The 19,962-nt window shown below is 49.5% G+C and overlaps 10 protein-coding genes across 10 annotated transcripts; 5 read left to right on the forward strand and 5 right to left on the reverse strand.

Moving 5' to 3' along the window:
* Nucleotides 1-375: 375 nt before the first annotated feature.
* Nucleotides 376-741, reverse strand: BX661DRAFT_129980 (uncharacterized protein; the record flags this gene model as incomplete). The annotated part of the gene is made up of 1 exon (XM_051532538.1): nucleotides 376-741. A coding segment is annotated over one exon (366 nt), but the record flags the coding sequence as incomplete, so codon positions are not given.
* A 10-nt stretch (nucleotides 742-751) lies between these two features.
* BX661DRAFT_76936 (uncharacterized protein) lies at nucleotides 752-1,364 on the forward strand. The gene has a single exon (XM_051539470.1). The coding sequence runs from the start codon at nucleotides 926-928 to the stop codon at nucleotides 1,328-1,330; it is 405 nt and encodes a 134-aa protein (XP_051393930.1). The 5' UTR covers nucleotides 752-925; the 3' UTR covers nucleotides 1,331-1,364.
* Nucleotides 1,365-2,133: 769 nt separating this feature from the next.
* On the forward strand, nucleotides 2,134-2,967 carry BX661DRAFT_140720 (Brix domain-containing protein; the record flags this gene model as incomplete). Its single annotated transcript, XM_051532854.1, has 1 exon — nucleotides 2,134-2,967. A coding segment is annotated over one exon (834 nt), but the record flags the coding sequence as incomplete, so codon positions are not given.
* Nucleotides 2,968-3,679: 712 nt separating this feature from the next.
* BX661DRAFT_178585 (uncharacterized protein) lies at nucleotides 3,680-4,473 on the reverse strand. The gene has a single exon (XM_051534958.1). It carries the CDS (start codon nucleotides 4,410-4,412, stop codon nucleotides 3,717-3,719), a length of 696 nt encoding a protein of 231 aa, XP_051393932.1. The 5' UTR covers nucleotides 4,413-4,473; the 3' UTR covers nucleotides 3,680-3,716.
* A 258-nt stretch (nucleotides 4,474-4,731) lies between these two features.
* BX661DRAFT_178587 (cytochrome c/c1 heme-lyase) lies at nucleotides 4,732-5,700 on the forward strand. The gene has a single exon (XM_051534959.1). It carries the CDS (start codon nucleotides 4,779-4,781, stop codon nucleotides 5,667-5,669), a length of 891 nt encoding a protein of 296 aa, XP_051393933.1. The 5' UTR covers nucleotides 4,732-4,778; the 3' UTR covers nucleotides 5,670-5,700.
* BX661DRAFT_178588 (uncharacterized protein) lies at nucleotides 5,701-7,470 on the reverse strand (the record flags this gene model as incomplete). Its single annotated transcript, XM_051534960.1, has 1 exon — nucleotides 5,701-7,470. A coding segment is annotated over exon 1 (1,606 nt), but the record flags the coding sequence as incomplete, so codon positions are not given.
* Nucleotides 7,471-8,079: 609 nt separating this feature from the next.
* On the reverse strand, nucleotides 8,080-12,204 carry BX661DRAFT_169373 (clustered mitochondria-domain-containing protein; the record flags this gene model as incomplete). Its single annotated transcript, XM_051533514.1, has 2 exons — nucleotides 8,080-11,921; nucleotides 12,042-12,204. The coding sequence occupies 2 exons, from the start codon at nucleotides 12,202-12,204 to the stop codon at nucleotides 8,080-8,082; spliced, it is 4,005 nt and encodes a 1,334-aa protein (XP_051393935.1).
* A 4,078-nt stretch (nucleotides 12,205-16,282) lies between these two features.
* Nucleotides 16,283-17,636, reverse strand: BX661DRAFT_178594 (uncharacterized protein). The gene has a single exon (XM_051534961.1). It carries the CDS (start codon nucleotides 17,620-17,622, stop codon nucleotides 16,354-16,356), a length of 1,269 nt encoding a protein of 422 aa, XP_051393936.1. The 5' UTR covers nucleotides 17,623-17,636; the 3' UTR covers nucleotides 16,283-16,353.
* On the forward strand, nucleotides 17,621-18,423 carry BX661DRAFT_178597 (uncharacterized protein). Its single transcript, XM_051534962.1, has 2 exons — nucleotides 17,621-17,765; nucleotides 17,808-18,423. Exons 1-2 carry the CDS (start codon nucleotides 17,645-17,647, stop codon nucleotides 18,083-18,085), a joined length of 399 nt encoding a protein of 132 aa, XP_051393937.1. The 5' UTR covers nucleotides 17,621-17,644; the 3' UTR covers nucleotides 18,086-18,423.
* Nucleotides 18,424-19,154: 731 nt separating this feature from the next.
* BX661DRAFT_76990 (uncharacterized protein) lies at nucleotides 19,155-19,923 on the forward strand. The gene has a single exon (XM_051539471.1). The coding sequence runs from the start codon at nucleotides 19,390-19,392 to the stop codon at nucleotides 19,792-19,794; it is 405 nt and encodes a 134-aa protein (XP_051393938.1). The 5' UTR covers nucleotides 19,155-19,389; the 3' UTR covers nucleotides 19,795-19,923.
* The last annotated feature ends 39 nt before the right edge of the window (nucleotides 19,924-19,962 follow it).

Here is a 19,962-nt window from a genome sequence, read left to right on the forward strand (position 1 = left end):
GATGCGGTACTTGACCTTCGGGTCAAAAAGCTCCTCCTCGGCACACGGCGGGTCATCGTCGACGACATCCACGATGGCGCCATTGCGCGTGTCGTCGGGGCATGCTGCCAGATCAACGATGCGCTCCTTGCGGAATTTGTGGTGCTGGTGGCGGCCCAGGGCGTGGTCCGCATGGTTGGGGCACATCCACCGTCTGCGCGGCGGCGGCGCGGCCGAAAGCGGCGGGCTGAGGCAGTCCCAGTGCCAGCTGAGCGGGCAATAGTCGCAGCGCACCACGGGGCCGTGCAGAGCCGAAAGCCCGCACCTGTAGCACATAATGGTCTCGCCCTGGTCGTCCACCAGCCGGGCAAAATCCCTGCCGCCGGCCGCCCCGTCCTTCACGCGCACAGGCTTGTCCTTGCGCGTGTTGATGAACGTGCCGTCGATGTCGGCCTCGATCCCGTCGAACTGCCGCCGGATGTCCTCGGGCACTGCGAACACGCGCGGGTTCTCGAACTCCATCCCGGAGAGCAGCGGATAGAAGATGTTCTTCGCGTGCGCTCGCGACTTGCGCTTGCGCGAGACGAGGTGGGCGCATTGGCGGCAGTACCAGTGGTCCAGCTGCCTCACGGCCTCGGGCGTCATTGGCGGGTTGACGCAGAGAAAATGGAATACGCGCGGGCACATTTCGCAGCAGATGAATTCGCCCGGCTGCCCGCAGGCATCGCACATGTCGTGTGTGCCGTCGTCCGCTGGTGTCTGCCCATTTTTGCCGCTGCCGTTGGCATTTGTTCGCCGCCCGGCGCAGCTACAACAGCAGAATAAGAACAATGGAGGGCTCTCACTGTATTAGTATCAGAGTTGGGGGGGGGAGGGGGGTCGAGAGGGGCTTAATGTGCATGCGTGTGTCGCCCTCAGAGGCCAAAAGAAAGGTGCTTGCTTAGGCATGCCTCCCTTCAACTTTTTTATAAAAGAAGCGCGTTACCTTGTGGATCGAGTGGCAGTGCTGCCACTGGCACTTGTGTTTACACAGGTCACGGCTCTGGAATTCCGCTTCACCGGCGGCGCGCAAGCCAGCAACTGGCTCTTTGACAAACCCCCTAATGGCCTGAATCCCCCAGCCACCGACAGCGTCAGATCCTCAGGCAGTCGCGAACTGCCGTTGCCACTTTCCAAAGCCTCACCCAATCCAATAAACCCATTGGCTAAAGCCAATGCCTCCGAGGCTCTCCCCTCTGTCGTGTGTCCCTCTTCGCCCTCGCATAGTCTGCGTATGTACTCGACCGATTGCCTGTACTCATCTGTCGTTAGATCGCTCCCGATAGCCATTGTGCGTTCGATAGACTCGTAAAACACAACAACAAAAAAGCAGCGGGGGGGGGGGGGGGGTACGTTTTCAAAAGAGAAAAGTGGACTCGTCAGGGAGTCGTTTTCGTGTTTCTCGGTTGTTTCTTTTTTTCTTGTTTGTGGCAAGGCCGAGCTGCGAGCCTTGTATGGAGTCTGTGTGTGTGCGCGCGCGATGCCTTTATTGTCCAGGCAGAGGCCTCTGCTGGCTTGTTTACAAGCAAAAAAACAAAAATAATGACGCGAGGATAATACAATAATAAAAAGAAAAATGTAACAAACCAACGATGCACGAAAAAAAGTTTAAAAAGAGGCAAGATAAAGGGATACGAAAAAAAGAGTGAGCGGGTGAGCGAGGGGGAGGGGAAGGGAGAGAAAGAGAATGGCGCATTTGAGGGCCTCAACGCTTGAGGTTATTTATTTTTTATCAAAAAAGGGAAAGCCAGCCAGCCCCATTGTGAATCGGATGTTCTTCACGTGACGAATTAGCCTGTGCAAATCACCCAGCCTTGCCAGATAATCAGGGGATTTGATTTTGATTATTTTTTCTGTATTTTTTTGCTTTTGCCAAAAAAAAACCCGCTGATTTTTTTTTGCATGTTGAAGTGGTTTGTTGCTGGTTGTCACTCTTTTCAATTCTTTATTTGTTATTTTCCCTTTCTTCGATCCGCTTTTACACACATATATTTATTTCATCTTTTTTGTCCACACAAAAACACACATACACACACCTTTTAGTTTAATTTCTTTTTAAAAATGGGTCACGGTCGCAAGAAGAAGAGAACGCACGTTGTGCCGTCGCAAGAGGAGATGGAGAAGGTGCCAAAGACGCTTGTAGTCAAATCCGGACTAGTCGGTCGCGCAGTCAGCGCTCTTGTCAGCGATGTCCGGCACGTAATGGAACCCAACACAGCGAGCAAGCTGAAGGAGCGCAAGAACAACAAGATCAAGGACTACGTCGCTGTCAGCGGCCAGCTCGGACTCACCCACCTACTCCTATTCTCGCAAACCGAAACCGGAACAAACCTCCGCATTGGCCGCGTCCCTCGCGGACCCACGCTGTACTTCCGCGTTAACGCATACTCCCTGGCCAAGGACTGCCTGCGCCTGCAGAAAACCCCGCATTCATCCGAGGCCGAGTACAAGACGCCGCCGCTGATCATCCTTAATAACTTTGGCGGCGAGGATAAGGGCAAGGAGCTGAAGCTTATGACCGCGATGCTGCAGAATATGTTCCCCTCCATTAACCCCTCCACTCTGCATTTGGCAGAGGCCCGGCGTGTGGTTTTGTTCAACTACAATGAGGAGACTGGTATGGTGGACTTTAGGCATTACACCATTGTGGTCAAGCCCGTAGGCGTCACCAAGGGTGTGAAGCGCGTGATCATGGCCAAGAACCTGCCCTCAATGGCTGGCTTCGATGATATCAGCGAGTATGTTTTGCGCGAGGCCTTTGCCTCCGAGAGCGACGTCGAGGATGGGCCCGAGAACTCCGTCACTTTGCCCCAGGACTACGTTGGTCGCGGCAACAAGAAGGACGACCAGCGCGCGGTCCGGCTGCTGGAACTTGGCCCGCGCATGGAGCTGCGGCTGATGAAGGTCGAGGGCGGGCTGGGCGATGGCGATGTGCTGTACCATAATTACTTGCACAAGACCAAGGCCGAGATGGAGAAGGATCTGCGGATGAGACAGATCAAGCTGACGCGCCAGGCGAGGCGCAGGCAGGAGCAGGAGGCCAATGTCGAGCGCAAGAAGAAGGAGAGTGGAAAGGATGATAAGGAGGAGGCCCATGGGTATGGCGATGATGATGAGGAGGAGGATGAGGAGGTGGAGATGGAGGGCGAGGAGGCGGTGGAGAGGGCTGTCAAGAGGGGCCGCTCTGGTGCTGATGACTTTGGTGCCGATAACTACGCCCCGGAGGAGTCTAGCGGCGCCGAGGACAGCAAGGACGAGGACAATGAGGCCGAGGACAGTGATGTTGAGATGGACGAGGGCAAGCCAGCCAAGCGGGCAAGGACCTCATCGTCGTCCTCATCGAAGGACACGTTCTCTAGGGTAGGATCGAAGAGAGATGCCAGCAGAGGAAGGTCCCAGAGAGACTCGTCCAGCAGGGGAGGATCAAAGAGAGATGCATCCAGCAGGGGAGGTTTCAAGAGAGATTCGTCCAGCAGGGGAGGAGCGAAGAGAGACTCGTCCAGCAGGGGAGGGTCGAAGAGAGACTCGTCCAGCAGGGGAGGATCAAAGAGAGACTCGTCCAGCAGAGGCAGGGGCGCAAAGTCCGGCGGCAAGCGGAGATAAACAACCATATTCCTTTTTTCGAAAAATAAACATTTCATATATTGAATTTGAACATAAAAAATCTTATTGAAATTATAATAATATTACACCTGTTGCTACTGTTGCTGTTGCTGCTGCTGGTTTTGTTGTTGCGGACTCTGTTGTTGCGGGTTCTGTTGTTGCGGGTTCTGCTCCGCATCGGTGGCATTCATCAGCGGGAGCTCAAACCTCGGATGTGCATCATTGCAGTTCGGGCCCAAGGGGCAAAACCCAAATCGATAATTCTGACAAATCAACTTCCTCACATGCTTACTCCTACAGCCCGCCCCATGCTTACAAAACCCCCTAGCATACCACGGGCACTCCTTAATCCTAGCCTCTGGATTAATATGCTGATACGAGCACTCCTCACCCGTATTGCACCTTCCGAAATTAGTGAAAAACGTGCACTCTGGCATTTTCTTCAAATTATACTCATGCAAGAACTCACAAACATCTCCCTTTTTGCATAGCCCGCGGAGCCAATGTTTGCAAACCACTGTGCGGTTCTCCATCTGCATGCGCTCGCTTTGTTCGCGCGTTAGGTGTCGGTATTTGCAGTTGTTGCCTTTCCAGCAGTGTCCCATGAGAAAGTAGTTGCAGATGCCGGTTTTCCCATCGTTGAAGCTTGGGAGTTTTTGCGTTGGTGGTGTGGGGTCGATGTTTAGTTTGAGCTCGGTTTTTATGAACGTTTCGAAATCAAAAGCTATTGAATCTGCGGAGGCTCGCGTGTCGAGCGCAGAGAGAGGGGCGGTGCTTGGGTTGAGCGACATTTGAAAAATGTGAATGAGGTTTTATTTTTATTTTTAAAAAGAGTGGGTAATAATTAGTAATATAAATGAAAAAGAAAAAAGATGAAATGAATTCACAGTCTAGCTGTAAACGTTTTCTTATTATTTCTCTGCTTCAGCGATGACTATATGTGCACATGGATTTTTAGATCGTGATTTAATCAGACCCTATTTTTCTTGTTTCCATTCGCTCCCTGGTAATAATCAACCGCACATAAAATAAGCTCGAAATGCGGGAAATTTTTTTTAACACTATGAGGGATGATAGATGATGCAAATAATGATAACCTTTATCTTTTTCCTTTTATTTAATTTTTTTTACTCATAACTTTCAACAACTAAAAAAAAATGTCTAGCAATTCGGAGTGCACAGGGGACAGCTGCCCTGTTGATTTTTCATCAAAGAAGAGCGCAACAACATGTCCGGTCGACCACTCCTCCATGAGCGCAACCAACGTAGCCACCACAGCGCTATCAAGTGAAAGCGAGGCAGTATGCCCTGTGGACCACAACAACCGCAAAACCATGGAGATTTTCCTTCCCACCAGCACGATCAAAGAGGACCGTGACGAGGAGGAGAAGAAGGCAAAGGGGAACCAGGGTGTGTTGGTGAACCCGGATAACCAAATGCCGATGGTTCCCGAACAGCAGGCGCACGGGGGGCAGAGACAGACGTTGTCGACGCAACGCGTGGTATCATCGATTCCGCGCGCCGACCGGTACGCTGGGCCCTCGGAATGTCCCTCGGTCTCTGCCTCTTCAGATGAGACTGTGAATGCAAAGGACAATGCCCCGAAGGGCAGCAATTGGGTGTACCCTTCAGAGCAGATGTTTTTCAACGCTATGCGGCGCAAAAATTGGGACCCGAAGGAGGCCGATATGCACTCGGTGGTGCCGATCCATAACGCTGTGAATGAGAAATGCTGGATGCAGATCTTAGAGTGGGAGAAGGTGCATCGGACGGAGTGTTCGACGCCGATGCTGTTGAAGTTCGAAGGGAGGTCTGGCGATTTGTCGCCGAGGGCGAAGTGGAAATCTTGGATCGGGTATCAGCGTCCGTTTGATCGTCATGATTGGACCGTGGATCGGTGCGGCACCCCTGTGAGGTATATTATCGACTTTTATGAGGGCAAGAAAGATCCGAAGAACCCGCTGAAGCCGTCATTTTACCTTGATGTGCGCCCGGCTATGACCGTACAGGGCACATGGGACCGCGCACGTCGGTTCCTGGGACTGTAAGTTCATTTTATTTAACAAAAGAGATGTTACAATACATTTAAAGTTTTTTACATTGATGTTTCTTGCCGCAAACAAAAAACTTTTTTTTTTTGTTTTTGGATCTAATCTATCAGCTGCGCTGTTCGGTCGCCAACGCCCCAGCGATGAGCGCGGTGCAGCACATGTCGGCGCACCTCGACGGCTTTAGCGCGCGAACGGCCCCTTGTGCAGTGATGCCAGTTGGCCAGCACCAGATCACACATGTCCGTGACCACCCACAGGGGCACCATCAAGCTCAACGCCATATCGTCTAGCTCAACACCGTGCAAGACCATATCCACATACACTCGCTGCATAACAAGCGCCGCACCCACCAGGTCGCGACGCTCCTTGACAACACCATCATGGCAGACATCAGCCTCTGCCAAAGTGGAAAGCCGCGCCAGAACAATCGTGTATGAGCCCACATCCAGCACAACACCATGAAGCCGAGCCACGCGCAGCACCTCTTGTGCGCAGCCCGAGCCCGCAGTGTTGTTTGGTTGGAGGGATGCGCGCAGGACAGAGTTGAACATGGAAGTGAAGTACGACGAGCTAAGCAGCCCATTCGTGGATCCCAATGCTACTACCGCCTGACAAGAGCTGCGGAACATTGAAAGCGCGCGCCCGGCATTACCCGCGTGGGCATGGCCCAACGCGATTTTGGCCAGCGCCCTCACATTGCCGGCACCGGTGCCCCCCCTCAGCGCTTCCTCTTCGGCACCACCCAAATCGCCCCTATCTACCATCTGCGCGACCTTGCGTGTCACCAACCGCTGCACTGTACCGATGCTCTTCCCATCTCGCTCCGAAACCACAGATTCCCTGGTCCAATCCTTGCCCTGCATCACCGGGACCATCAGCGCGTCGGTGATCTCGTTGGGCGCCGGCAAGGGAACCGCCTGGATCGAGTAATCAGCCCGCGTCAGCCGCATCTCCCCCGCCTGCATCTGCGCATACACCCACCGAGCAAACTCAAAGTCCCCGCGCCGCACGTATGCGTGCAGGATGATCGTCAGCGCGTGGACGTTTGGCAGCAGGTTGCGGCTGAGAAAGGGCTGCAGCCAGGGGAGCATTTCCCGAGGCAGCTGGGTTTCTGGTGGAAGCGAGGACATGTCGATTTCGAGCTGCTTGGCCAAGTGGCCTGCTGTCACTAACCCGCCATTGGTGTTATTGCCTGATAGCTTGTCCACTGTGCGTTGGGCCTCAAGTCTGAACGGACACTGCGTTTGGGCGTACAAAACAGAATCGAAGCGAAGCCACGTTCCCTCTCTCCTTATCCCACTGTTGTTGTTGCTGCTGTTTCTGAACCTCCAGCGAGTTTCGCGCTCCTGGACTATCTGCAGCCTGCGTATTGCTGTCAAAACCGCCCTCCCCGCCGCCGCGCCCATCCCGGTATCCGCCACCTGAGCGCCCAAATAAACCACATCATCGTACCGTCCATGCCGCAGAACCGCTGGGATCATCCACTCGAGGACACATCGTGGGATAGTGGATATAGGGTATCGGCTCTGCTTGAGGGCGCGCATGCACACGTATGCGCGTATATGGCTGGTGTCCGGGGATTCGTCTAGGAGGAGCGCGTGGATGATGGATGATGCTCTTGTGAATGAGGGAGCGTCCTGTTTGAGTATCCGCTGGAGTTGATTGATGGCCCGTGACCGCTGATTCTGGCTGATGCTGGTGTGGATCATTTGCGCTGTTGCGACCGTGGGGGATTCTAATAATGCTGGTGCTGACTCTGGTGTTGGTGTTGATTCTGGTGGTGGTGGTGGTGGTGGTGGTGGTATCCGCTGGTTTTGTGGGTTTGTGCACAGGAATCGTTTCTGCTGGTTGGCGGGAATCACTGGCATCAATAGTATCGGCGGGATCTTATCTCTGGTGTTTAGCCGCGCCGCAGCTTTCCATGTGCAAATCGATGAGCCTGGCCTGTTGTTGCACCACCAGTGCGCGACAAACTGCTTCCATTGTTGTTGGTGTTGGTGGTGGTGGTGGTGTCGCATTCCCCTCCCCTCCCCTCCCACTTGAAATTGGGGGGTTTATCCTCTTGTGGTTTGTTGTGTGTCTGTATCGCCACCTGCTGTCTATCTCATTCACACCCAAGCGTGGTTGTTGTTGATGTTGTTGATGTTGTTGTATTATCGAGTTGAAGCCACCCTTGAACTTTTACGCGCTCCCCACTTCCACAATTATTAATAAGAATCTAGTAATGAATTGAATTTAACAGAGAAAAAATGAGTTTAGACGAGGAGCCAAGGTTTTGAAACACCACTCATGCATAAAAAAGATGCTTTTATTGGAAGTATTCAAGCTTGTCCAGGTTTTGTATGCGCTTTCTTCGGATCTTTTAAATTTTAGGAAATCTATGGTTTAATTTTTTGATCTTTCTTCTTCAGCGCTTGCTGCCCTTGGGTCCGCCCTTGGCGCGGCGCCCGCCGCTGGGGCGCGGCTTATCGGCGAGGTTGCTGCTTCCAGTAATGAACTTGATCAGATCATCAATGGGCAAAAGACCCTTGGCGTTACCAGCCTGAGGAGCCGCTGCCGCCTCTGCGCCAGCCTGCTGCTGCTCCTGCTGAGATCCGCGATCCATCTGCATCAGGCCACCCAAAGTCGCCGCCTGGCTCAGCTTCTCCCTCGCTGCCTTGGTCAACTTGGCAGTGCGCACAGCATTGAACGTGAGCTCCGCCAGCCACTCCGCAGTCTCCTTGCTCCTGGGGTCCTCATCGCCGAAGCGCGCGCTGAAGAACTTGTGCGCATCCCTTTCGACCTGCACCGCCGCCTTAAAGTCACCAGTCAGCGCCAGTGCCTTGGCCAGTGCGTGCTGGGCGTTGGCAACGAGGACGCTGTCGGGGCCGTGCAGCTTGAGGCGAATCTCCAGAGCCGACCGGATAAACACCAGGGCGTCGTCAAAGAGCCGCAGGGACTGCAGCATGACGCCAATGTTGTTGTGCGCGGTGGCCAGGTCCGGGTGGTCGGCGCTGTTGACCAGGCCCCAGAGATCGACGGCGTGGCGCATAAGCCGCAGCGCCAGCAGCGTATTTCCGCGCGCGTGCTCGTACAGTGCCAGGTTGAGGTAGTTGTGGATGGTCAGCGGGTTGTCCAAACCGACAGTGCGCTCGGAGATCACCACGGCCTTGGCCATATACTCCGCGGCCAGCTCGTGCTCGCCCGCGTCGTAGTGCGCCAAGGATACGACCGCGTAGCAGCGAGCGGACTCTGAGTGGAGGAAGCCAAAGGTCTGCTCGTGCAGCGCCAGCGACTCCAGCAGAAGCTCCAAGCCGAGCGTCCGCTGGCCCTGCTCCAGCGACATGCGGCCGGCCTCGAAGGCCTCATCAGCGAACGACGAATTGTGCGTCGACACCTTGGTCTTGGCCACGAAGTTCAGCACGTCGTCGGCCTCCACCACCAGCTGCCGCGCCATGGCAGCGTCGATGAGCTCGCGCACCTGCCGCTTGGCCACCTTGGTCAGCTTCCCGTGGCCCAGCCCCAGGCTTGCCAGAACCTCCGCCTGCACGGCGCTCTCCTGCGGCTTCTCAAAGTGGTACTGGCGCAGGGCGAGCTGCGCACCCACCTTGAGCGTCGCCTCGCGCAGCAGAATGCGCTCGCTGCCGCTGACCAGGGTCTCGACAAAGTCCGCGGCCAGATCAAACCGGAACCGCAGCGCCACCTGCGCGCGGATCTCCTCTGCCAGCACGCTTGGCGTCAGCTCGCGAAGCTCCCGCACGGCGTGGGCCTCGGCGGACAGAAGCTGCGTCGGGTCTGTGCACCTGTGCGTACCCACAAGGCCGTTGGCCACCAGCGCAAACACCTCGCCGTGCAGATGCGCCGGCGTGGCGCGGAACAACCGCCGCACTACGTGCTTGGTCGCGCGCGAGATCATCTCGAAGATCACCAGCCGCCGCACGTTGCGCACAATCTCGATGTCGCCGGGCAGCAGGGCGGCAATTTGCCCGAGGTACCGCATGTTGATGCCGCGCTGGTGCATAGCTGTGACCAGTGCGTCGCCGCTCAGCGGCGAGGTCGTGTAGGACGCCAGCTCGTGCGCGAATGCTGGAACGCCGACTTCGCGCAGGAACTTGGACGCGCTGCGCACCGCCGCATGCATCGGCGGCTCAGCCGAGCCGCCCGATTCAGAGCCCTTTTTCTGGATATGCGTGAATGCGTCGGGGGTGAACTCGAGGCTAAAGTCAAAGTCAGCCATTGCATCCTCAGGCTTCTTGGCCTCGGCGGTTTCAGTCCCAGGCTCGCCCTCCTCGGGCTTCTTGGCGTCCTCGCCCTTGCCAGCCTCCTCGCTGCGCTTGGCCTTCTCGGCGGCGTACTCCTGGACGGCCTTGCGCACGCTGGTCTCCCAGAAGATGTCCAGAAGCTCAGGGCGCAGCAGCACCAGCTTGTGCGGATACACGGGCAGCGACGATCCCTCCCGCGCCTCAGTGCACTCGGCCTCTAAGAACTCGACGTCCACAGGGGACATGCGGTAGAGATCCAGCATGTACTTGCGCCCGTCAGTTCCCGTCAAGCCCTTGACGTCCGACGACGTATACAGCGAGAACTCGGTGCCCTCAGCGTCAGCCACCACATGTTCGCCAAAGTGCAGCGCCTTAGCCACGGGCGCAAGTAGCTGGTGGAATTCAGCGTCAGCCCCGACGGTCACACCGTTGTCGACACTGCCGTAGACGATCTGCGTGGTGTCCTGGCGGCGGAAAATGCCAGGCACGACAGACTGCGCAACCACGCGCAGCCCACGGTAGTCGACGACCACGCTGCCCAGCGTATGCAGGCCCTCGGTGTCCAGCTGGTTGAGCAGCCGGACTCCCGTGATGTCCTTGCCTGTGGCCACATGCGCAGCGGCATCGCCGCCGAGCTCCGTGAACATGTCGCGGCCGTCGAATCCTTTGCTGTAGAAGATGTTGTCATGCAGGAACATGTGCTGGTCCTTGGGCTCGGTCGGGTTCAGCGGCAGCATCTCGCCGTCCACCACACCCATTGCGCCCACAACCACAGCTCCAGCAAACTCCGAGTACCACTTGTGCAGCTGCCGGTCGCGCAGCACGCGCTCGGACAAGTTGCTGCGCGGCATCTCGCGGATGCTCTGCAGCTCCTCGTTCCAGTCGCGCAGCGAGTCGGTGCCCTGAGCGCCCAGCCGCAGGCACACCTCCTGCGGGTGGCCCAGGTCGTAGGCCCCAGGCACACGGTTTGCAGCGCCGCGCACCAGCCACGGCGATGCCGCCTGCTCGGCCGACACAAACGGTAGCACCTCAACCGTCTCGCGCCTGGCCACCTCCCTCTGCAGCTCGTCGAGTCCGCGCCCAAATCGAGCCGACAGCCGCCTAAGCAGGGTGATCAGCGAATGCGCCTGGTAAAAGTCGCTCTCGCGGACGCCCGCCTGTCCGGCCCTGGCCTCGCCAAAGGGCTCTGGGTTGAAGCGGACAAGGCTGGACGAGTTGACGTAAAACCCGGTGCGCGACGCCGTGATATGGTAGCTCTGGTTCTCGATCGTCGTCACCAGGAGGTAAAGCAGATCGCCCTTGAGCTGCCGGTACCGCGGCACGGGGTTCCATCCACTCAGGATAATCTGCTTGATGCACTGTGGGAGCCCAAGTCCAGCGATCGCCTCCTCGGCAGATATGACATTGAAGGAGGGCACCTTGCCAAGCTCGTAGCCCTTAAACGCGTGCTCGATGGGCTTGCTCTTCACTGATGCCTCGCCCTCGACCTCCTGCTGGTCCTCCTCCCCAGATGCAGCGGCCTGCTTGCCTCCGGCACCGCCGTCGTTCTTTTTCTTGCCACCCTTTCCGGCTTTGTTTGTCTGCGTGGGCTTTGCTGCCTCTTCGGAGTCAGATTCGTCATTGATATCATCCGATCCGCCCTTCGGATGCTTGATGGTGCTGAAGATCGAAGCGCCGGCGTCCAACCCAGCGATGTTCGGGTTCGCCGTGGTCGGGCCAACGAGGAGATCACGCAGACGGGTGACGTGGAGCCGCGCCTCGCGCTCTGTGTACTGATCCTCGACCAGCCCCAACTGACACTCCTTCTCCAGACCCTCAATTTCTCCGAGCTCAACAAAATCATTAAGCCGTTGTCCGTCGAGTGTCAGGTAGAAGCACGAGTATTCGATTGTGCCCGCTGTCTCGCTGACCACTTGCTTGAGATCCTGGATCGTCTCCTGGGAGGTTGCAATAATCGGAACTACGACTCCATTGGGCGCCTTGATCTTCAACTGGTATGGAACCTCCTCTAAACCCATGATAAACAATTACAAGCAGGTTTAGTGCAAAGGTGTAAAGGTAGTGTTTTTTCACAGGTGTGTTGGCTACATTTGAATTTATGAATTTCGTTTAAGGGGAAATACTTTACCCGGCGAATGCTCTTCATTGTCGTTGGCCTCGGCCTCGAGATCAATGTTCTCCTCCTGTGAAGACGCTACCTCGGAGACAGCCACTCCATTAGTAGTGGCTGCTGGCTGGTTCTGAGAAACCTCGCTGGTAGCGTTCTCGTTGGTCTTTGGCGCAGTTGACATGATGGCGATTAAAGATCAAATATAAAATAGATAAGAGTGAATGGATGTATACGTGCGAAAGAAGAAGTCGTTAAACTGAAAAATGATTCTAGAACAGAGAAACTAAAAAAGATAAGCAAAGGAGGTGTGTATGCGTGCGCGTGGGAGGGAGTGGACAAGGGGGCAAGGGAAATAATGAAAATTTTTGAATACTCGAGTGCTCTCACATCTTTTTTTCCCTGGCCAATCGATCAATCAATCAGCCACCACTGCCGCAACGCTGCCTCTGCCACTCCTGTTGCCGCATTTTTTATTTCCTATTAAAGCTGCTTGTACCATCTGTTCTAAGATTTTGCGCTGTGGGTGGCAAGCAAAAAAAGCCGATTACCGTCATCTCATTTTCAATTTCAATTGCAGATTTTTATTATCTGGATGTGATGATGAAAAAATATCATTGGACGATGGACCAAAACACATATAAAATATTTATAATATTTCTCTGCTGTCAATAGCTCTGGTGCTTCGTGTACAATTTCTAAAATGTTCAAGAAAGGATTAATTACCAAAACATTCATATTGGAACCCGCTGTGCCATGCAAAGAGCCGGTTTCCTTGGCCGCATAGAGCTGCTCACATGGATTGTGTTCTCGGATTTTCCCATATATTTATACCAAAATGAATTTTGAAGGCACAGAGTGCAAATTTCTATATAACTTCATATTTTTTTTAAAAAAAAAAGTTGGATGCTGCTGCCGCCGCCTTGTAAGATTCGGTGCACTCGGACTATTCAGCATGTCGATAATATTTATTCTGTATTTGTCCTTTTTTTGCTCATACTCCCAGGTGGGTGCAGGATCATTTAATTAAATATGTTTGAGTCAAAAGGAGATATGACTCATTGCTCAAGCGACAAATATTGGGAAAACAACCAGCACCTTCATTTGCTTACATTTTGGAATAAAAAGAGCAAAAGGAAAAAGGGAAGCTAGTCTTTATGCGGCCTCCATTAAAAAGGCAAAGTCTCAATATCAACTGGGGAAATATTGGGGAGGGGGAAGGAATAAACAGTTTTGCATTTTATTTGCTAAAAAGTATGAAGGCCCGAAAAATGCATATTTATCTCCTTGGCATGGAAAAATTCAGGCATTTTATTATATAATACGCCCAATCCCACTTTTTCTTAGCCCAAATTATCATTTTTATATCACAAATAGTGTTTATAGGCACTTCAAGCACAGCCCATTTGTTTTATACAAGTGTAACTTATCACGTCGTCAAATTCTAAAAACCACTGTCATTCTAAAATCGACAAATATGTTCAAAAGGAGCCGAAAAGAACAGAAATAAATTAAAGAGTTCGTCGAGAATGAAATTGTGCCACCTAGCTTAAACGCTACCAAGGCACCTAACGAGAAAAATCCAAAATATTGAGGTGACGGATAATGAAAAGTTTATAATTGGAAAGGATGAAGCTCCTATTACCTCTTTGATGGTTTATTTACGCACAATCGGCTATGAAAAAGATAATCTTGAATATTAGGATGGCCATAGACAGTCTAAGACCATATATAGCTAAAAATGCAAACCAAACATTTTCTACTTTGTTTAAAAACATTGACACACAAAAAAGATACAGCAGACATGAAAATAGTATTTTTATTTTTATTTTATCTTTTTCAGCTTATCCTTAAACTAATTTGCTTCCATTCGCTTGTCTAAAATTATCATTGGATAGAGAAACATTTACATTCATATAATATTTATATAAAATGGTTACAAGTTGATTGTGGTGGGAGAATAATTTTTTAAACGATATATCAAAAATTAAAAAATATATTTATAAAAACATTAAAACTATATAATAAATGGTTTGTATATAATAGACCTTCTGTATATTTTAAACTGAAAACTCTCATGAGGGTCTAACTGCTCTTATACGCTTGGGCATTGAATGTGCTAAATTTTGTATAGTAGTAGTTGGAATAATTGCCCAATAAATTTGTGCTCGCTCGAATAGTTTACCAATGTTTTTCGGATGACTGTCATAGTTGCAAAGATGGGGTTTCAGCAGACTCCAAAGGGTTTTGAAAGGATTGAGGTTGGAATATTGTGATGGCCATGGCAAGACGTTGCTATCGTGACTTTGTAGCCAGTTGCCAGTTCCACGGGCTGTGTGCTTAGGGCCATTGTCCTGCTGAAAGATGGCACTAACTACATTTGGGAGATTGATACTTTCCAAAGTGGGCACCAAATTTCTGCCCAGTATTTGAAAGTACATGGCACTATTCATATTGCCTTTAAGACGAGCCAAGGGAACTGGGCCATTAGCGTGGAAAGCGCCCCACACCACCAAAAAGCCACCACCATATTTCATAGTAGACTGAATATATTTGGCCTTCATCTCGTTGTTGTTTCCCTTGGTTGCAAACCTTCTATTCCTAGTATCAAAGCACTTAATATTGGACTCTTCTCTCCAAAAAACCTGCTCGCAATCGAATTCGGTCCACTCGTGTTATTTTTCCCATCTGCACCGCAACTTTTGGTTGTTTTTGGTGACAAATGATTTTTGCCTCACAACACGAGAATAATGCCGAATGTGAACAAGATATTTCTGAATAGTCTGCCGATTTAGTTGAAGCCCTCTCTCCTCTGACCGCTTTTTGGTAAGTGTAGCAATGTTGATCCCTTATGTGTGATGGAAAAATCTTTGAATAAAGATTTCGTCATCCTTGGTCAAAATTGTAGGACGACCCCTCTTGGGCCTTTCGCTGTAGATACAGTGCCAACTAAAATACGTTCTAATTGTGCTTGGATTAATGTGTATTATGTTGCTTATTTTTGTAGAAGCGAAGCCGTTGCGAGACATTGACTTAATTATGTTGGCCTTGTCGCGAGTAATGATTATGACTTAAAATTATATAATTATAAAAAATTGGCATAATTATTATAAATGCACAAATATACCTTTGGTAATACAAAATGAAATAAAAATGATGTAGCTATTGTCGTGCTCTATAAAAATGTGGGTCTAAATTGATATATTCAAATCTTCCAAATTACTTAAGGAACTGAAAAAGGGGGCAGCGCTGTGTGGGCAGTGCTGTAAACAGCATGGTGTTCCTTGATGTTAGCCAGCAATAACAGAAATGTGTATAGTGGCCATGAGGGCAATCTTGATTCTTGAAAAGGGAAGATAGTGACTTGAAATGTGTGTTGGGCACCACAGCTATAATATAAATTTTTATTTGGCATCAATAGGCTGCTTTTAAGCCTGGTGTTCAATTTTAAAGTTTAGGCTTCTTATGTAACAAAATTTAAAAATTCTATAAAATATACGAACATGCATATATTCTAAAAAGTCCATCTTTAATATTAATTTGTACAAAAACAAACTAGCAAGCAACCGTGCAACTTACACTGCTATTTTAAGTTGGACCAGGGTGTATTAATAATAAAACAGATGTTATTTGGGCCATCAGGGTAAAAGATATGCCAAGTACAAAAGTTGATGGCCCAAAAAAATTGACAGTTTTCATGTTGTTGCACAGACCGAAGATATAGAAATGGATTTTGAGGTTGTGAATCGCAAAACAAGTTTCGATCTGCATACTGATTGACAGGGTACTAATTGGATTATGCAGGCGTAAATTAGGAAGGCATTACATTGATGCCCAGATACGCTCCCCATTTTGCAATGCACACGCATGAGCGCACACACGCGAAAACCACAACATTGACTTGCCAAGATACCGGTCTGCTCGCAGAAGATCCAGTTTTCACCAACGGAGCGCACAATTGAAAATGTGCACAACAAAGGCGACAAGGCACATATATAAGATGAGGCCGGCCCTAGTAGTATTTTAGAAACATTAGTAATAAAACCTTTTATAAACTCACCCCTACTTTTCTAACACTAGATAACTAGTGCTTCTCACACCCCCTCTTATTATAACACGTCTAAAATACAAACAGTCTGTGTACCATTTTGCTAGCCAGTGCTTATTTAATTATACACAATAACTATTCACACAGGTGAGATGCACATGCTGCCCATAGTACTTTTGTATTTTTTTGCAAGCACAGAAAGTCCGTCATATATATTTTAAATATGTTCTACAAACTTAAACTCAATAAACTACCTTATAAGCTCATTTGTTAACTATTGTATTTCTACAATTGCTCCCAAGCAATGTTTGCCACGTGTGGATGCAAGTCCTTGTACTCCTCGACAAACGACATGTGATCAAAGTCCTCATACATCGAAAGCTTGACTTTCTTTAATGATGGAGCAGCCAATATCAAGTATTTGATACTGTCAAATTTTGCTTCTTTGCAATCATGATCGACTGAGGCATGCAAGTATAACTCGTTGATGTTGGTAGATATTGGTTCGACCTGGTCAAGCCTGGGCTCAAAGGCCTTGTCAAAGAGAATACCATACACTTCTAGTTTGGTCAGTTTGGGCACTCTGGCCAGCATATCCACAACTGTGCCAAGCTTAAGCACATCGCGTATCTCCAAAATATGAAGGCTGGTCCATTCAATGCGCCGCGAATCCCATTTTTGCAAACACACGTCTGTGTCCATATTTATAGTGATAATCAGCTCTGCGTGGCTTATTTTGGTTGAGCTTCCAAAAAATGCGTTTGTTGCCTCGTAGAACGCATCCAAATCAGCATCAGAATTTAGCCTTATATCAACCGTGCATCCGTCAATACATGCCTTGCTTGTATTGCCCAATAAATTAAGCACGCTATGAGATCCATAAATATATGCATGCTTCAAGTGCCTGAACTCGATAGAAGCGTTTAAAAGCCCAAAGTGGTTACCAATTCCGTTAAGAGCAATGCTATTTAGTTTGGGCATGTGCAACGCAAAATATTCTTTGCTGCTTGTTTCAGAATCATTTTTGTCTGCTAGCGCGGGTTCATCTTCCATGTAGGAGTGGTGCACAGTCAATTTTTTTAAGTTGCTGAAAGTAATACTCGCTGAATCACCACTATTGCTTGCAAAGCTCTTCCATGAAACGCCGCTTATGACTCCTGTCAGTTCAATTGACTCAATATTTGCCACGTTGATTTTTGGCAGGGCCTGTTTTCCATTTATGTCCAAATTGACACTCAGGTGCCTAAGCTTGGGCGAAAACGCATTGGCTGTCCACACAATTGGAAAATCGGAATCGTAGCTTATTAGCTGGTGAGCGTAGCCGTTGGAAACAATGCTGCAAAATTGCTTTAAATGCTTGTCGCTGTTGTCGAACAACAGCATTCTTAAGTTATTGGCGTTGGGCATTGTCTTGACCATGTATTCTGCAAACATGGATGTAGCTTGCATATATTCATCGCTGTCGATGATATCCAAAACTTTGGAAATGTCGTATTTCTGGAACCATATGTCTACACTCCTGACACAGGGCCACTGGTCAGAGCCGCATCCCATTATTTTTTGGAGTCTGGGGACCATGGCATTCCTAATCCACAGATTCTTCAGTCTGGGGCAAAAAACATTGACTGTACCCTGTTTTTTCTGCTGCACCTTCTGGCTGCTTATAAATTGCTGGCATTCCAAAGCAATGTACTCGTCTTTATTATTCTCCTCGTTTTCAATATCATTGCTGTACTCGCTTTCACTATCCTCCTCGTTCTCAATACTCTCGCTGTATTCGATGTTCAAAGATTCCAAGCGCTTAAAGCATATATTCTCAGCTGTCGAATCGTTCTTTAGTATTTTCTCCCATGCAAATGTGGGATGTGCATTGTCCAAGTTCAAGTATTCCAGTGTTTCAAAAAACACGTTTGGAAGGCTCTGCAAGGTATTCAACTCGAGATTCAGCGACAAGTGCACGAGCTCGCAGGAAAACTGTGTTGCAGTAAAAGTCATAGGGGAGGGGATGCTGACGTGAACAAGCTGGTCAATGTAAAGACTAACCAACTCATCGTAAAATGTGATATTGTTATTACAATCATAATGACCTATCCTTAACCTAGTCACGCTTGGAATATGCTGATTTATACTGACTGCCAGATTTTTGCTGCGCTGCATCGAGATATTGAAATCATCATCTAAATGGCCCTTAAATTCATTGACGTCAATGTAAAGCTGTGTAACGTGTGGGCACTTTAACACCTTGAAATCCATAAATTCTTTTAGCATCCCAAATGTCGGGACTGTGACGCTCAACTCCTGGAGAGCTGGGAACTGCAATTCACTCGAACTCCCAATGCTTTGCACATCAGGACTTCTATAGAATTCAAAATCCAATTTCCGCAGGCTGGAAAATACAATGGTTTGCGCCTGCTTGGTATTTGCCAGCTTGCTCCAAGAAAACAAACTAGTGACATCTCTTAGCACCAGCGTCTGCAACTTCTGGCAGCACACGTGTGGAATGCACTGCATATGTTTTATATCGATATTGAGCGTTGTGAGCTGGGTAAAATTGGCTGACTCTACTGACTCGGCAAGCGTAAATGATTGATAGCTGCGAAAATACTTTAAATTGCGCGAATACATTTGTGACAATAGACTAGTCATATCAAATATGGGGCCATTATCGTACATCACATTGTCCAAACTATCCACACCTGGCATGTACTTTGCCATTTGCCGAGCAAATTCATTGGCATCATCCATAATATCAGACTGAGATTCGCTGCCAATGTCGTTATTGCTATTGCCCTGGTGGCCGCTGATGTTGAGTGTGCTGACTCTGCTCCAGTCACTCGTTTCAAACGAGAATATTGAATTTGCTTCGGCGAGCAGGGAGCGATAACATTCAAAATGACTAACCTTGATGGTCACAGTTTTTACCAGGTGCGTGTTTCCAGTAGCCTTGAGCAGCCCAATGTTGGTATTAACGAGCTTGTCTTCGACAGCGGTGTCATGCGAGTGCTCAACAAAACAAAAATTGTGTTCTCCAGACCCATCAAGTATGGCATTACAATAGACCAAGCCAGTGGCCACTTCTCTCCACCCGCGGCAGACGCCCAGCAGCGGCAATCCGTCTGCCCACGTGTCGATATTGTATCCGCTGGTGTTAATGGCTACACGTAGAATGCGGTTGAGGATGACAAATGGAAGCTGGCTGAAGCAAGGCATAGCGAAATAAATAATATTGATAGCAATGTTGTTGTTGTTTAAAGCGGCTCAACTTGTTCTAAAATTACTCTAATATTTTAAATAGTAATTGCTAAATTGAAAAATGGAAAAATGGAAGAGAAGAGAAAGAAACAAATGCTCACATTGCACATAAAAACAATTGGCAGCGGCTGCGCTAAAAAATGGCAGGGCAAGCAAATAAAGCAAACTTGGCGTGCGTGTGTCTGCTTTATTAAAAATAAAAACCAATTGAAAAATACGTTCATTCAAAGCTTTCTTTTGGGAATTAAATGCGCAAAAAAGCAAAGCAATATCATTGCCTTGCTGCTTTGCTGCTTTGCTGCTCTGCTGCTCTGTTGCTCTGCTGCTCTGTTGCTCTGCTGCTCTGTTGCTCTGCTGCTCTGTTGCTCTGCTGCTCTGTTGCTCTGCTGCTCTGTTGCTCTGCTGCTCTGTTGCTCTATTGCTCTATTGCTCTGTACAATAGTTTTTCTTGTTAGCCGTGTGTTCAGCTACTAAAGCAAAAGTGGCAAAATAATCGAGAAGCACACGCTGCTGATATTTTATTCTAAAGTGACAGTGGGAATTTTGTCGTCAATTAATTGCTCGCAAAATGTGCACACATTTCATGTTTGATATGCAAATAATTGTAATAAATGCAAACAAAATACAAAACAGCGCGCTCAT

This window comes from Kickxella alabastrina (assembly GCF_025024165.1).
Source record: "Kickxella alabastrina strain RSA 675 chromosome Unknown BX661scaffold_4, whole genome shotgun sequence".
NCBI classification, from domain to species: domain Eukaryota; kingdom Fungi; phylum Kickxellomycota; class Kickxellomycetes; order Kickxellales; family Kickxellaceae; genus Kickxella; species Kickxella alabastrina.

What these genes read in the sequence shown, in the direction of transcription:
- BX661DRAFT_76936 (XM_051539470.1), top strand. Translation starts at nt 926, where the DNA reads ATGCCTCCCTTCAACTTTTTTATAAAAGAAGCGCGTTACCTTGTGGAT.
- BX661DRAFT_178585 (XM_051534958.1), bottom strand. Translation starts at nt 4,412, where the DNA reads ATGTCGCTCAACCCAAGCACCGCCCCTCTCTCTGCGCTCGACACGCGA.
- BX661DRAFT_178587 (XM_051534959.1), top strand. Translation starts at nt 4,779, where the DNA reads ATGTCTAGCAATTCGGAGTGCACAGGGGACAGCTGCCCTGTTGATTTT.
- BX661DRAFT_178594 (XM_051534961.1), bottom strand. Translation starts at nt 17,622, where the DNA reads ATGGGATGCGGCTCTGACCAGTGGCCCTGTGTCAGGAGTGTAGACATA.
- BX661DRAFT_178597 (XM_051534962.1), top strand. Translation starts at nt 17,645, where the DNA reads ATGGCATTCCTAATCCACAGATTCTTCAGTCTGGGGCAAAAAACATTG. An exon ending in TTCCAAAGCAATGTACTCGT is followed by an intron (nt 17,766 to 17,807) that starts CTTTATTATTCT and finishes TGCTGTACTCGC; the next exon opens with TTTCACTATCCTCCTCGTTC.
- BX661DRAFT_76990 (XM_051539471.1), top strand. Translation starts at nt 19,390, where the DNA reads ATGGAAGAGAAGAGAAAGAAACAAATGCTCACATTGCACATAAAAACA.